Here is a 15,666-nt window from a genome sequence, read left to right as displayed (position 1 = left end):
CGACCATTTCAGGGTATATTCCGCCTCTTGCCCAGAGTCAGCTGAGATAGGCGGGACCCTAGTGAGGATAAGCAATACGGAAGATGAATGAATGATTACTTTTGTTAGCTTCAAGTTATTTATGTGACCACTATGAGTTTCTCTTTCATCAACACAGGGGTACCAACAGTTCTGTCCATGTGTGTAGCGGGGTTTCACTGTAGTTGTTTATTTTGCTTCCTCAGTGCCCTTCAGAAATGCAACAAACCCCCGGGCCCAAACAATTCAGGGCTTGACACTGTTGAGCTGTCCTGCTCCTCTCGTTTCTCCCATTTACTTGCTCAAATATGCCAGAAAAATGACAATAACTTTGGATTTACCAGAGAGGCTTGTTTTTTTTATGCATGGTATAGAACAGTAGTGTGTATTATTGAGATGTCTTTCTAATATTTTGTTTGTCCTTTGAGTGGCAATATAAAAAATACAATACAAATCAAATATAAAGCAGTGTAATAAAAGTATGGCGTAGAAGTGATTGGCTCATGTGCCTCACAGGTTTGGTGTTCGACTCTTTGCTTTGGTTTTCCTGTGTGGAGTTTTCATGTTCTCCCTGTGCTTTCTCCTATCTCCCAAAACCTGATTTTTAGGTTACTTGAAGACTCTTAATTGTCCATAGGTGTGATTTATGAGTATGAATGGTTGGTTTTATGTGCCATACAATTGACTGGCAATCAGTCCAGGTACTACCCTCCCTCTCGCTCAGTCAGCTGGGATAGGCTCCAGATTACCCACAACGCTCAACTAACCTAAACTGCCTATGCGAAGCCAGAATATTTCATACAGCTCTCAGTATTAGATCTCATTAGATTTTGGTGGTGTATCGTGTGTTGTTGCGAGGGAATCAAAAGCAAATCAGCTTTATGAAATAAAAAAAAAAAAAATAATTAAATAAGTCACAGTTCACTGTAAAGCATGACTAGCATACACATATTCTGAATTTAGTGTCATACTTATGCTAATTAGAACTTTTATTTTTATTTTTTTTTCCAGGCTTGTGGTTGGAGCGAGCTGTATCCTTTCCTGCCAACTAATGTTGTGTGTATATAATCATTGCTAGTCAGTTAAGAAATTGTGCTTAAACTTAAATTTCATTTACCACGTGGCATCAGGCCAGTGTTGCATGAAGAACATAGTGTTTGTTTTAACGTCAATGCGCCATATGGGAGAGCCTTTTAGTATTTTTTTTACGTAAAACGCATGCTTCCCATATGTGAAACTACTGGAAAATAAACAAAATGCCATTTTCCAAATATAGTGAACGGTTATATAATATGCTACTGTTTGACTTTATTTAGTCTGCCACCTTAAAATGCATGAATACTAGCCTGTATAATTTTCCCCCACTTAGGTATTACTTAGTATACATGAAAAACAACAATTCCCTAACCTACTGCTTAGACGTAGCTCTAGAGTGTGCAGGCTTCCTCACAGGCACCGGCTTGGACGCCACGGTGATGGTTCGAAGCATCGCCCTCCGGGGTTTTGATCAGGTATTGTTTTTTGTACAAAAGACCACAGTCATGATGGAAATTCATGGGTTTTCATAATTTGATCATGTTGTCTTAAATAGCAAATGGCAGGATTAGTGACAGACTACATGGAGTCTTATGGAACCAAATTTGCATGGAAGTGTGTCCCCAAGAGAGTGGACAAACTTCCATCGGGAGCCCTTAAAGTGACGTGGCATGATGCCCTGACTGGCAACGAACACAGTGACACATACGATACTGTGTTGTGGGCAGTTGGTAAGTGTGTGAATAAGTGGAATATTTCATACTTAATGCAGCCAGGGATCGAGCTGTATTAAATTGTGTCACTTCCCTTTTATAATACACTGATTAGCGACGACATTAGCACAAGGTCATCCAATACAAGAGCTGTATCATACATTCTGTCTTTGCAAAGATACTTTATATATGCTCAGTTTTGAGCAACACAGTCAGAGGTATTATTTAAACAATATTTGTATTCATGTGTAGGGTAATGTGTAAACGCATACGATTCATCATGTTAGTTATGTTCCCAAAATATTGTTCTTTTCTTTCACACAACTCTCTTTACTTGTGCATTAAAAGCTCCACGTTTTTCATTCTTCAAGCATTATGTAATCATTTATAATTTAATAAGATAATGTATGTTATTATTGTTGTAGTTTGCAGTGATATAACTGCACTGTCATACTGATGGCTGTAGCTAATATTTCAGTTCTTTCATTGAGTTAGACAAGATGATGATGATGCAGTCTATACCACAGCAAACTGCATCACAATCATAATACCTGACTGCATTTCGAAACGCAAAAGGATAAAAAGGTGTTTTGTGCCATGATTTGCCTTACACCTAATATTTAGCTTCCGTTAGAGTAACACCAACCACAGGATATATTGTTCTCCTGTGATATACTAGAGAATCTGTCCAAAAGAGTGCTGGTTTGCCTGCCTCTCGCTGCCATAATCCAAGTTTATTGTCTTCCTCAATAGAGTGCAGTCTCAGCAAATGACAGTGGAATCAAAGGCTGAAAACAAAGTAATAAAGACTGAATGATGGGGATAACCAGGGGAAGCGTTAATCACCCTGCAATGGCTCAGTGGCTGTCTGGGTGGAGAGGGACAGCACCATCCAGGCAGGATGAACCAAGGCACAGGGTCACTGTATTCCCCTCTTTGTTCTCCTTCTCTGGGTCTTCCTGTCTGTGCCAACCCTGCGGAAACCAACCCGCATCTGTCTCTGCCATCCCTACGCGGGGACTTTAACACGCCAGCATTACCAGACATTTTACTCTGCTTTATCCATGTTTTAATCTCCCACTCCACGTATCCCACCCGGACAGCCTAAAGATGAACAACAGACAATGACGATATCAGGGCCATTGTCACCACTTTATCGGTGTGAAAACCCTTTAGAACTGCCAGGTATCTCGCGACCAGGCTTTTCGAGTTATGTTTCTATTATTTCATGAGTATGTTTTTATGTGTGTGATGAGAGAATGCTTTGGTCATATGCGTGTGACAGTAACAAGGATGTGCGTGACCCTGCAGCCGCGCTGACGTTTGCAATTTCCTCTTGTGGTCAAATTCCCACATCTCAGCGTGGGACTGTTGGTGTGAGTGATATTTGCAATGAATTCTGGAAACTGGGTGTATTGTCACATGCGTGAGATGCAGTAACCCTTATATTTCCTTTTTTCTTTTTGACTTGGTTAAACGCAGCCAAGTGCCAGCCTACTTATGGTCCAGTAAAATAGTCAAGCAGACAAGTGTCCCAAACTCCGCTAATCTTTTTTTATTCTTATTTTTTTAATATTATATGATGCACCACCGAAGGGTATCAGTGGCGGCTAAGTTGAAAAGTGTGATAGGGATCATGCACCAGAGATGGCGCTTATGACATAGGAAAAGCCGTACACACGCCATTTGTCCATACATAGAAACTTGGAGCAAAATAAGTGCATGCACATTACGTATTTATCAAATACCGGCAGTGACTGCAGAATCTAGAAAATGATTCTTCCAATGAAAAATGGATTATGCACATGCCCACCTGACCGGTGCCTCATCCCCAATGTGTCTCACTTCTCTTAAATATGCATGCATTGTGTGAATTCCACCATCTTGTAGGAAGTCATCCCACAAGAGTGGAAGCTGTTGTAACTGTAAAGGCGATACCTCCGTATTTCCATCCATTTTAATTTACTGAAGTTGTAATGGCCAGGTGTCCCAATACTTCAGATTTGAATGAATGTGGTGAACTGCTGGATCCATCTAGCCAGTCTTTTGTTATCATTCTGCTTTAGTGAGAAAACAGAGCATGCCTTAGGTCTTTGATCCCTGTATGTAGAACTTATGAGTGTGAGGCCACGTCCGTTTACTGTGACCTTACACTAGAGGCCAGGCAGGGTCAGGCCTCAGCGGGGTTATTAAAGGCCTGAGGGACCCGAGAAACTGTATCACCACTGTCTAACATCCTTCTCCCCGGCCATGCATCCCTCCACCTTTCCTCTGTTCCTTCCTGCATACATGGCCGCTCCCCTGTCCAGGTGCAATACATCAGGAAACAGAACATTTCCACTTCCTGTGGACAGGCAGACAGTGGACATGGCTTTTCCGCCTCAGTGCACGCCACGGTGCTCCGGAATATTATTCAAAGTAAAATCCTATGTTGTGCAGGACATTTCAAGTTTCAACAGTTTATAAAATAGGTGTATAAATAAATAAAACTGCTTTAAAAATTAGTCGTACTTGAGCGTTTGAAAATGAAAATAATGTAAATGGTTTAATTTCCATATTTTTCGAGAGAAAATTCTGTAAATTCGGAATTTCCCAAAGTTGCAGTAAAAATCCAAAGAAATTCATTTATAAATCTTGTAATGTTGTTGGACTACACTGGGCACCTCTTGAGCACCTGCTGAGTTGTGTGCTGTAGTGGAACAATCTTTACCACAAGCTAAAATTGTGATGTAGTGGTCTTCTGTTAATTTTAATGTTTGTTTGTCTGTTTTCCTGCTTTGGACCATGTCATTGTGCACTTAAAAAAAAAAAAAAAAAAAAGTACCCTGTTAGTTTCAGTCACAAAATGTATAATAAACATGTACATGATATGTAATACATTAACTTACCAGTAAGTCAGGTCTTAATTCATTTTCATCTTAAAATCTTTTGTGTCCTGAACATGGAAATTGGTTTTTAGGGTCCTGTATAATCTGCTCTCCCAAGAAAAAAAAAAAACAATGGCATACTTCCAATTTGTCTTTGTTCATTTAATTGATCAGATAAGTGTTCATTTTCTATTTTACTTGTGAAGGTTTGTTGTTGCTAATTAGCCTAGCCATCTGGAAGCTTCCTCAGAATGTCACAACAAGCATTATTCATTAATGTGTGTGTGTGCATGTGTGCTTGTGTCTGCATGGGCATGCACTCCAAGTCCCTTATCAATGTTGTGACCTCTGCATACAATGTTGTCTCTCTTAGGTGGAACTACAGACAGGAAGGCCCACTGTGTAAGGGGAAAGTCTTAGCAATTTTGAATATTTTTAGAGTTCGCCCTACTGAATACAAGAAAAGATGGCGTCAATATTTTAGTGGCTTACATACATTATAATCTCGTTGAAGATTTAAGACCTTACATAAGGATACAAACAAGTTACTTGAATGAGAATATACCACTGCAGCTGTTTTCAAAAACAAATAAATAATAGGAAATGACATCAATTCAGCATACACAGCATTTCAAGTACTGCATATCTTGAGCTGTCTGGAAAATTGAAAGTTGCATATTTAGGAATAATGTCTTGCGCCCTTCATCCACCCCACCCCTTTTTTTTTATTATTATTTTTTTTTACATCTCTGCCACCCATGTTGTGGAGTAGACAGGTCCCTGTTGTCCCCCAGTCTGGGGGAAGAACGTTGTTCTTTGGCTCCAGCCAGGAAAAGGGTCTCGGGGGTTTGTTATTTTTTGCTTTTCGATAGTATCTACATGTGTACCTCAGGCTTGGGTGTTTATTATGCTGCCTGGACTAGTTTTGAGGAACTACGCTGAGGAGGAGGGTGGTGAGGGATTATGTGGTCATTTCTCAATGACCACGGAGATTCAGTGTCGACGGCATCAGTCGACTGTCCCAAGGAAGTGTCACACATCACATCCTATATTTGAATACTGTGCTTTCTTTATTGTCCTTTTGTTTTCATTTGAGTTACAATTGTGCATTTTTTTCCATTATCTGTTATTTTAGTAACACAAAGTCAGGAGCGACATCCAGATCATCTTAAATATTTACTGTACTGTATTTTGGCTCATTGTAGTAATTATACACAACCAGTATGACTTATGTTTAAACACTTGATTCTTTTTTTTTTTTTCATATTTGATTTTTGTTATGCAATCCAATTCATGCATATGCATAAATAAAGGGACTAAGTGAGGTGACATACGTGTTTGAAGGTTATGCAACATTTTAATGATGATTGCTGACGATTGCAAAATCATCAGCAGCATTCGTTGGTCACTGTGAAGAGTTTGTAATGAAGATTCCTTCATGTTTACTGCAGGTAGAGCTCCTGAAACTAAAGCTCTTGGTCTCAACAAGCTTGGTGTACAACTCAACAAGGAGACTGGGAAAATAATTGTGGGGCCGGATGAATCTACCTCTGTGCCAAACATCTATGCGTTTGGGGACATAGGGCAGGTATGCATGCCTACCAAATGCCAACACGCTTGAGGGAGTTTTTAAAAAAATATTCTTAATCCTGATGAGATTTGGTTTCTAGAAGTTTACACCCATTTTCCATGCATTATTTTCTTCCACTTGTCCTGTTCAGACTCAAAGGTGATCTGAAGCCAATCCCAGTCGACTGATCACCACTCAATTACAGGGCACATCTAGACAAACGACTATTCACACTAACATTTACACTATCAGCAATTTAGAGTCTTCAACTCTTTGGGAAAAGCTGTCAGAAAAGTGGAGTACTCAAGAGAAAAGCCACGCAAGTACGGCCAGAAAATACAAACTCCACATAGAAAGGTCCTATAGTTGAGATTCAAACCAAGACCTCTGACTGTGAGCAGATGCCCCGCGGCCATCATAGTTAATGTTATTGTATTATTTGGGATTGAAATAATCAACCTATATCCACTGCAGAACAATACATTAGTACGAGCAAAGCCAATGTTGAAGTGTCATATTAGGATCATTTAAAATCGTGGCCAAGTTTTGACCGTGACTAAAAATAATGTATTTGAACTTTACATTTTTAGTACAATTAATCAAGAAATCGACAACTAATCAATTAGCCAATTAATCGACTACTATTTTGATAATCAATTCATTGCTGGCAACCAGTTCAGGGTGTTCCCCTCCTCTCACCCGAAGATAGCTGGGATAGGCATTATGCGCTATTGTTCCATGCTGTTGTTCCCGTCCTTGTACATTTGTTGTCGTATGATTTAGCGATTTCACGATGGTTTAGTCTGTGGCATTTGGTTGTACAAATAGTTCAGGCAGTGGCAAGAGTTTATTTTTTGGCTTTCCAAATGAAACAGGAATATGTGACCAGTGGATAGGGAAAGTCACTCCACAGGGGAAGAAACGTGGTCAGCTATGGGTGCCTAGCAAGCATTCCAAACTCTGTGCTGATCACTTCGAACTGGCATGTTTTGAGAAAGAGAGAAAGCATTGGATACACAGGTGTAGTTAGGCAGAGGCTGAAACCAGCTGCGGTGCCAACTATTTTTCATACGGCCATCGGGACCTCAACCAACAACACCATATTGCATTATCTGTTTTTGACTCATTAAAATATGACCGCTGGAGCACAGGAGGAAAGAACCAACAATATCAAAATAATGGAATAATAAATAAATGAAACTAAATGAGAGCTTGGCCCCCTTAACTCTAAATGTGTAAATTCTATTCATCTTCTAATTTCTCAACATGGGCCTCTTTAAGAGCATTTATAGTGGTGCTGCACTGTATTCAAGTTGGACTATGTAAATACTGGTGAGTTGTAACTGCTGTAAAAGTCGGTATGGCCTTTTTTTTTTTTTCTTTCTTTCCCCCAACACAAACAGCTGTGTGCTTCCTTCGTGTCTCCCAGGACTCATGATGACATGCACACACACTCATAGTCTCCTTTGACTGACAGCTTGCTTTGATGAGCCGTGCTTCACACCAATATGTCTGTCATCTTGTCAACGCAGCAGGCTTGTTTTTTTTTTTTTTTTTTAAGCAGACTGTTTGATATCTTGCTCAAGTTGTCCACTGCATGACTTGTTTTCTTCTCATTGCCAAATGAAGTGCCAAGAAATGCATTAAAATGACAAAAGCTAACTGGTGTATAAACAGTTGCACATCAGAGAGTGTACCACATCCAGATTGTAGAGGTGCAGAAAATGTTTATGACAACAGGATGTCTAGTAGAAATTTTAACAGGTCATGCCTTTAAAATTGCCCTGCAGCCCTATTTCCTGCACTATTCAAATGTGTGTCTGTGTGTGTATTCGTGTCTATATTTTTATTTGCTTTGGCTCACATTCAGAACAATAAGCCAATAACCTTGGAGAAGAGAATTTTGTATCTTGGCTGTGTCAGACAATTTACAATGGGAGGTTTACAGGTACATTAAGTAAGTAAGGTTGTCTTCTGTTTCAGGGTCGTCCTGAATTGACACCGACGGCTATTAAAGCAGGAAAACTCCTCGCTCGCAGACTTGCTGGCCACAGCAGAGAGATCATGAACTATGACAATGTGAGACACACTCAAAAAAACACTGCACATCTCTTACCTTTTGTCAACTTTACATTCTACCATGTAATAATAGCCGCATTATCCAGAACATGAATGATATTAAAAAGTCTACCTTTACAAGCTAGTGCTTGTTGTTTTTTATTGACACGGTCTCATTACATTATTATGGTTGTATTTTCAAGTTAGCTAGAACTTAACTGCATCACACTGCAAGGTTCAGATTGTAATTAATTCTTGTGTTGGTTGAAAGAAATTGTGAATAACATCTGAAAATTCACTTTCCCTTTCTTGTGTGTGTGTGTGTGTGTGAGTGCGTGTGTGGGCGTGCGTGTGTGGGCGTGCGTGTGTGCGTGCATACATGCATACCTTGCAGGTGCCAACCACTGTGTTCACCCCTCTTGAATACGGCTGTGTGGGCCTATCAGAGGAGGAGGCCGAAATTAGGCATGGGAAAGACAACATAGAGGTAAAGATGGAATGGCATACACAACCTGTCACAAGTTTTTAGATCATCCCAATCCCCCCCCAAATTGAAAGTCAAGCTAGAGGTTATGTAAAAAGGTTCATCAAAACTGAAAAACAACATTCAGTTGAGAATTATACAATTGTACAATTATCCAGACTTCAACCCCATCGAGCTGGTTTGGGATGAACTGGACAAAAGAGTTTAAAACAAAGCAACCTATGAGTGCTACACATTTGTGGGAATGCAACAGAGTTGATAAAAACTGCAGAGCAAAATTATACACTGCAGGAAAGACTTGCCGTGTCTTCCACTGCCAACCCTAGAAAAATTTTGCTTTTTACGGACATAGATCTCTTTTCTACGCAAACTAGTTTAAAGTTCAGTTCACTGTTCCAATAATTAAGTAGTTCATAGTTATTTTTTTTTTCTTCAATATTGTACAAATACTGGCATTTCATTTTCCCATTGTTGCCACACATTCAGTCAACACAAGTAGCCAGTCACAGCTTTCACCCGACAATCTCCAAAACATGAGGAGGAACAACTTGTTGCTTGAATCGTCTTTTTTTTTTTTTCTTCAATGAGGAAATAAAAACATGCAACACAGTATGACAGGAACGGTGGTGAAAGGACATACAGCTGTAGATAACTTTGCATTCCTTGCAGCACAGGTTGACTATGTTGACAAAATATTTTATCTTATCTAGTCATATATTACAAAATTCCATATTATGACAGTGTGATCGTACAGTGTTTTAACTAAAGCATTCTGAAACAAATATTTTTTCTAACAAAGAACACAGTCTCACCCACTTACAGAGTGTCCCTGAACGCACCTCGCACATGTAAACCAGTATTGGCTGCCTCATTGAATCGGTTACATAATACGGCATTTATCTCCCGATGTAATTGGGCCTCGTATATTGTGTGTCCAGACAGGTTTAGTCCTGCAACTCCGTAAAAAAACTGTCACTCTTGATTGAAAATGAACTTTCGTTCGAGAAATGAACTAATTTCAGTTCATGTTCACCCAAAATATGAACGAGTTCATGAACAACACTGACTAGAGTTGAGATAAAGTCTACACACCCCTGTTTAAATTGCAGGTTTTTGTGGGATACAAAAATCATCCATCCATCCATCCATTTTCCGTACCACTTAACCTCAGTAGAGTCGCAGGCGTGCTGGAGCCAATCCCAGCTATCTTCGGGTGACAGGCGGGGTACACCCTGAACTGGTGGCCAGCCAATCGTAGGGACACATATAAACAAACAACCATTCACACTCAAATTCACACCTAAGGGCAATTTAGAGTCTTCAATCAACCTACCACGCATGTTTTTGGGATGTGGGAGGAAACAAGAGTACCGAGAGAAAACCCACACAGGGACGGGGAGAACATGCAAACTACACACAGGCGGCCCTGGGATTTGAACCGCGGTCCTCAGAACTGTGAGGCAGATGCGCTAACCAGTCGTCCACCGTGCCGCCAAAAATCTAACTAAGATAAATCATTAAAACCTTTTCCCACTTTTAGTTACCCTATAACCTGTACAACTCAATTAAAAAAATTAGTGTGGCAGTAAAACAAAGTGCACACACCCTCTTATAAATGTGGCTGTGTTCAGAATCAAGCAATCACATTTAAACTCATGTTAAATGGGAGTCAATGCATACCTGCCACCATTTAAAGGGCCACAGATTAACCCCAAATAAATTAAGATGGGAGCATATATACAATTCTCTCAAGGACTCAAATAAATGCCACTCAAATATCAAAACAGGCTGGATGTGATGACATAGAGGAGTAATTGTTTTTGTTTGTAATATATGAATGGAGGGGGGGGGGGGGGGGCTCTGGCAAAAAGGGCACTTTTTCATCCAGGGCAAAGGAGTTTGTTTGTTTTTGCTAAAGGTAGCTGCCGTTGGATGCGTTATCTTTGCAAGATAAGGCTTCTTCTTCTAATCAAAGTCTTTGCTTAGGTCAGGGGAAAAAAATATTTGCTCTCCAATTACTGTTGAGGCATTGCACTATTTTACAGTTTTCTTCTGCAGTTGTTTTGCATGAGAAGTGTGACTTAATAGCGTGCAACAGCATGTCACTTGGCAAACTAGTTAACACATCTGTCAGTGCTTGATCACAATTATCAAAAAAAAAAAAAAAAAAATGAAATTCACCAAAGTAACACTTGGAAAAACTACAACTTGAATGATTGCTCTTTGTAACCTGCATATCATTTGCAGAATATTATGGAAGCCTGCGTATAGTTCCAGCCAATCCTATTGTAATCTCTTCTATACTGTAAATTTGATTAGGGGTATATGTTGTCATAGAAACCTGTCCCGCATTACTAATGAGCACTTGCCAGGATTTTCAATAGCTGCTTCCTTCAACCAAGATTAAGAAAGAGCAAGAGAATGTCTTCTAACCCCTCAGAACACATACAGTATACAAACAAACAAATGTGTGTTTTCTCTGCTCGTGTACGTGAGCAGTTTGCCAAATGCTAGCCAACACCTGCACAAGGCTGTGGATAAATGGTTTACCCGGTAAGGTGGGGCTTTTGGCAGTGAGTGACAGGTGAGCAGGAGGCCTGATTGAGGTGCGTGTGAGGTGATGACAGGCATGCTTAGATCTTAGGAGGACCTGCTGCACTGACCCACTCAGCTGCATGCTCCTTGCAACTTGTGGTGGCACGCTTGCCCATTGTATGAAACACATTAAACAAACATTGTCAGCCCAGAGTTTAAAATGTATCGACAATAATGAGCAACTGCGATTTGTTTTCCACTGGTTACTTTTCAGTGAGCTGTAATCATAACATCCCATTGTTAAAGTTAAGTTGCTTTTTAGTGAATAATTATTTTCATTTATGTACCATCACAATGTAAATCATTTTGTTGCACGAGAGTTTCGTTACAGTACTCGGTACTTAAGCAGTAAAAACATTATTTTCAAAAGCTGAGATCTTCATTGCAGGATTTTTTTTCCTTCTTGACGAGCAAGGGAGACGCAAAAAAAAAAAATTGAAAAGAGTGATTTGTTGTTATGGGAAGAGAGATAAGTTAGTGTGATATACACAGTAATGACATCCTGCATCACCTCTCCCGTTTATATGCTTTTTGTTTTTTTGCACTGGCATGTAGCGATTTTCATCTGCAATCCTGACTTTGCGCCAATCAAAAAAAAGAAAGATTTTGCTCTAGGGTGCACAAATGGGATGCAGATGATCATGTGTAACGTGCTGTCGCGTCACATAATCCAAGAGTTCCAAGGTATTATTGACCTTTATCTTAAGGGACCCTGATTAAGGGTTGATAAATGGTTCATAGGCTAATAACAAAATTACAAATCCGTCGCAAGCCACGAAATACCTTTTATAAATGCAGTGTGTATCCGTCAATTAGTTCCTTGGACAGATGGTTTAGATGCCCCCTAAAATTTACCTCTCTATGATAACATAATCTGCGGTCTCTTAAAAAACGAAACACTTACTTATTTGAATTGTCTTTGTTTCTATGTCTCTGTAGGTTTACCATGCCTTCTATAAGCCTCTGGAATTCACTGTGGCAGAGCGTGATGCTAGCCAATGTTACTTAAAGGTAGGCTTTAGCTGCTGAAAATTCTTTGAAAAGGAGTTGTTCACCGCATTTTAGGACCACAGGATCACAGCTTCAATCCAGCTTCAAGACTTCTCTAGCCAAATTTTCATGGCTTTTTGGCAAAACAACCACTGACATATATTCTCTGCCATCTCAGGTGATATGCAAGCGGGATGGAGACCAGAAGATATTGGGTCTGCACTTTACTGGTCCAAATGCAGGAGAAGTCACGCAGGGTTTCGGGATGGGCCTCCAGTGAGTCAAACCCTATTGTATGTAGAATGTGACCTCTGAGGTGAATGAAATAAATAACTTCATGTCTGTGCTTGTCATAGGTGTGGAGCAACATATTCACACCTGTTGAGGACAGTGGGAATCCACCCGACCTGCGCTGAGGAGCTAACCAAGGTCAACATCACAAAATGTTCAGGATTGGATGCCACAGTCACCGGCTGCTGAGGTTAAAGCCCCGGTCTCTGAACATTGAGCACACAGGGTAGAAAAGGGGTCGATGCGTCCAAAGAATATTGGTGGTTTAGCCTGCGCTTTCTTTTTGGTCCGTTTCCTCACCACATGATCCTCCCTAATTTATTTGATTAAAAAAGATGACCAATGTGTTAAATGTGTGCACGTTGAGTCAGAATATTCGCAAAGAGGTGTGTGTGTGAAAGCCTCTGCTGCAGAGATTTTTGAAGGAAGGGGCTCATAAATCAGGATTAAATCCTGTTCTCAGGGTGTCGTTGAAATAATCCGAGAAACAAAGCAGGTTCTAACATTTCTCTGGAAATATATTCTACTAATATTGTTGTTACTGTGGCTGTACTTCCTGTCCATTAGTCTTTAAGGTGACACATACCATAACCCTCCCCCTACACGACGCCCCCTATGACACTGATGGATGGCCCCTGGGCCGTCGCCACAACGACACCACCTCATTTCCCATGGACAGATACAAACAGTCGCTGGTCAGTCACCCTGGAAAGACTTGGCCAGAGAGACGGACCTCTCTGATGGTCTAGAATGGTCCGGGTATACCTCACCCTAGCCTACCAAACTCTCTGGCACAACATAAAACTATACCGCAGAATGGTAAACATCTGCAGGCTGAGCATACAGTACTCTAAGGGCATCACTGCACTAGCAGCTCTGCAAGAGCAGTATTACTCAGTGTTACCCTTAGGTGGCACTATTGCCTGCTAATTTTCTTGAGTGGAAAAGAGAAGATAAGGTTGTCACTGGATAAAACCTAAGATCCAATACATTTGTCCAGCATGTTTAAGTCCCTTAATCCCCACAAGTGATAATGCTTTTTTGTTGAAGTTGCATAGTAGATGGGATTGATTCGTGCCCCAACTGGTAAGTCTTATCTTTTGTGTATTTACATGGATGGAAGGTTAGTACTCAGTAGTCATCACCCTCTAAGATAAGATGAGTTGTTTATATCAATAGCCATAACAGCAGATAAAAGAGTTTCCCAAATTGCCCAAATGTTCAACCTGCTGACTGAACTGGACATCCTCAACCTATCTTTTTAGGCACATTGGGAGGTGAGCCTGAAAGGGGTTGCTACACAAGTTTGGTGACCGAAATGGTGGGTGTAGTTTATTTTTTATCTGCCCGGTCTGCTTAATGATTCTGATGAGGGGAGTGACAGCATGCCTGGTGATGGAAAAAGAGAGAGCAGGCTACCAGGTTTATTTGGACCTGGTCTGGGAGAGTACGAGCTGAGTTTCAGCTTGGTTGGGGAAGGATGGGGGGGGGGGGGGGGGGGGGGGGGATTCCTGTGTGCTCTGTTCAGGGCCGAAGTGCTGACTGAAGCACCCTGACCTCCGCTCAGTTGGAACAGCTTGACTCTATCACTCTGAGAACAGACGGCTCACATGGTCTGGTGCTACAGGGCAGGGGCCGAGTATGTTTCGGATGAAGGGGATAACGATGGCTACTGGCCTAAGCAAAGGAACACGGCACTGAGCGGTAATTGAGTCTATATTCCTGTGCTTAACAAGGCACTTCAGAGACCTCAGGTTAGGACGAAGGCAACTGAAGGGAAGTCATTCAGTCCATCAGTGCGTTGTCTGTTTGCTTTTTTACCATCCATTTCCCCTAAGCTGTCCATGCTCTGTCTCTACAGTGTTCACATACCACTAGCCTCACACAACATGACGAAATACTTCACTTATATATTTAATATATCATTTTAAATTGGAGGAGTATTGAATATTGTTTGTTTGCCTCTCTCAGTAGTGAGCGGTTTGTGAGCAACCATTGTGCGGGGGGGTGTCAGGGTTCAACTTTCAGGTAACCAGCTAATGATGGCCTGCACTAAAACCCAAAACTGGGGAGTGCTGGCCTGATGTCACCTGGCTGCCAACTTAAAAGTTAAAGGTTGTAAAAAGAAAAGTCTCATTTTCCATGAAAGCTTTATGATACACAATGTATATGTAAGATAATAGCACTGGAATGCACATTGTCTGTATTAAAGTTGCGCTATCCACTGATTCTGTTCTTTGTGTGTGCATGCATATGTGTTCGATACATTAACATACACATACATATGTTTTACACATACATATATTCAAATCCCAGTTCCAATTAACTTGCAACATTATGTAAAAACGTAAACAGAATGGGGGAGCGTTTCTGGAACCTGTTGCAGTCATCAAATTCAAAATAAGTGATTATTTGCACAAAAACTAAGTTTATCAGTTTGAACATTAAATAGCTTGTCTTTGTAGTGTATTCAATTGAATATTGGTTGAAAAGGATTTGCAAAACATATTCTGTTTTTATTTACATTTTACACAATGTCGTAACTCCATTAGAATTGGGATTTGTGACATACATGCATATGGTCGGTCCAGTGTGCTTTTGTCTAAATTATTTAATTGTGCAATTACCATCATCCATCCGTCCATTTTTAATCCAGCTTCTCCTCACTCGGGTTGTGGGTGTGCTGACACCTATCCCAGCTGACTTTGGGCGAGAGGCGAGGTACACTCCGAGCCAATCGCAGGGCACATATAAGTAAACAACTGTTTAAACTCACATTCACACCTACAGGCAATTTACAGTCTTCAATTGACCAACCATGCATGTTTTTGGGATGTGGGAGGAAACCGGAGTACCCGGAGAAAACCCACGCAGACACAGGGAGAACATGCAAACTCCACACAGACGAGGCCGGATTTGAACATAGGTCCTCAGAACTATGAGGCAGACGTGCTAACCAGTAGGTCACACTGTGCTGCTATACCATAATCCATAAATAAATCTAGATTTCAGCAGCTCAATAATGGCCATAAAGCATATGGGAAG

General features: G+C 40.7%; 1 protein-coding gene across 1 annotated transcript in view; it reads left to right on the top strand.

Annotated features, from left to right (window-relative positions):
* txnrd2.2 (thioredoxin reductase 2, tandem duplicate 2) overlaps positions 1-14,102 on the top strand; it is a 28,567-nt gene extending 14,465 nt beyond the window's left edge. The window contains exons 9-17 of the mRNA XM_061672970.1: positions 1,030-1,049; positions 1,438-1,529; positions 1,610-1,784; positions 6,085-6,221; positions 8,187-8,282; positions 8,656-8,748; positions 12,280-12,351; positions 12,509-12,606; positions 12,687-14,102. Of these exons, the coding sequence (XP_061528954.1) occupies positions 1,030-1,049; positions 1,438-1,529; positions 1,610-1,784; positions 6,085-6,221; positions 8,187-8,282; positions 8,656-8,748; positions 12,280-12,351; positions 12,509-12,606; positions 12,687-12,810 (907 nt within the window). The 3' untranslated portion in view covers positions 12,811-14,102. The remainder of the gene's footprint in view (positions 1-1,029; positions 1,050-1,437; positions 1,530-1,609; positions 1,785-6,084; positions 6,222-8,186; positions 8,283-8,655; positions 8,749-12,279; positions 12,352-12,508; positions 12,607-12,686) is intronic.
* Positions 14,103-15,666: the final 1,564 nt, after the last annotated feature.

This window comes from Phycodurus eques, chromosome 3 (assembly GCF_024500275.1).
Source record: "Phycodurus eques isolate BA_2022a chromosome 3, UOR_Pequ_1.1, whole genome shotgun sequence".
NCBI classification, from domain to species: Eukaryota; Metazoa; Chordata; class Actinopteri; order Syngnathiformes; family Syngnathidae; genus Phycodurus; species Phycodurus eques.
Note: the sequence above shows the minus strand (reverse complement) of the source record. Positions and strands in the feature narration are given on the sequence as shown.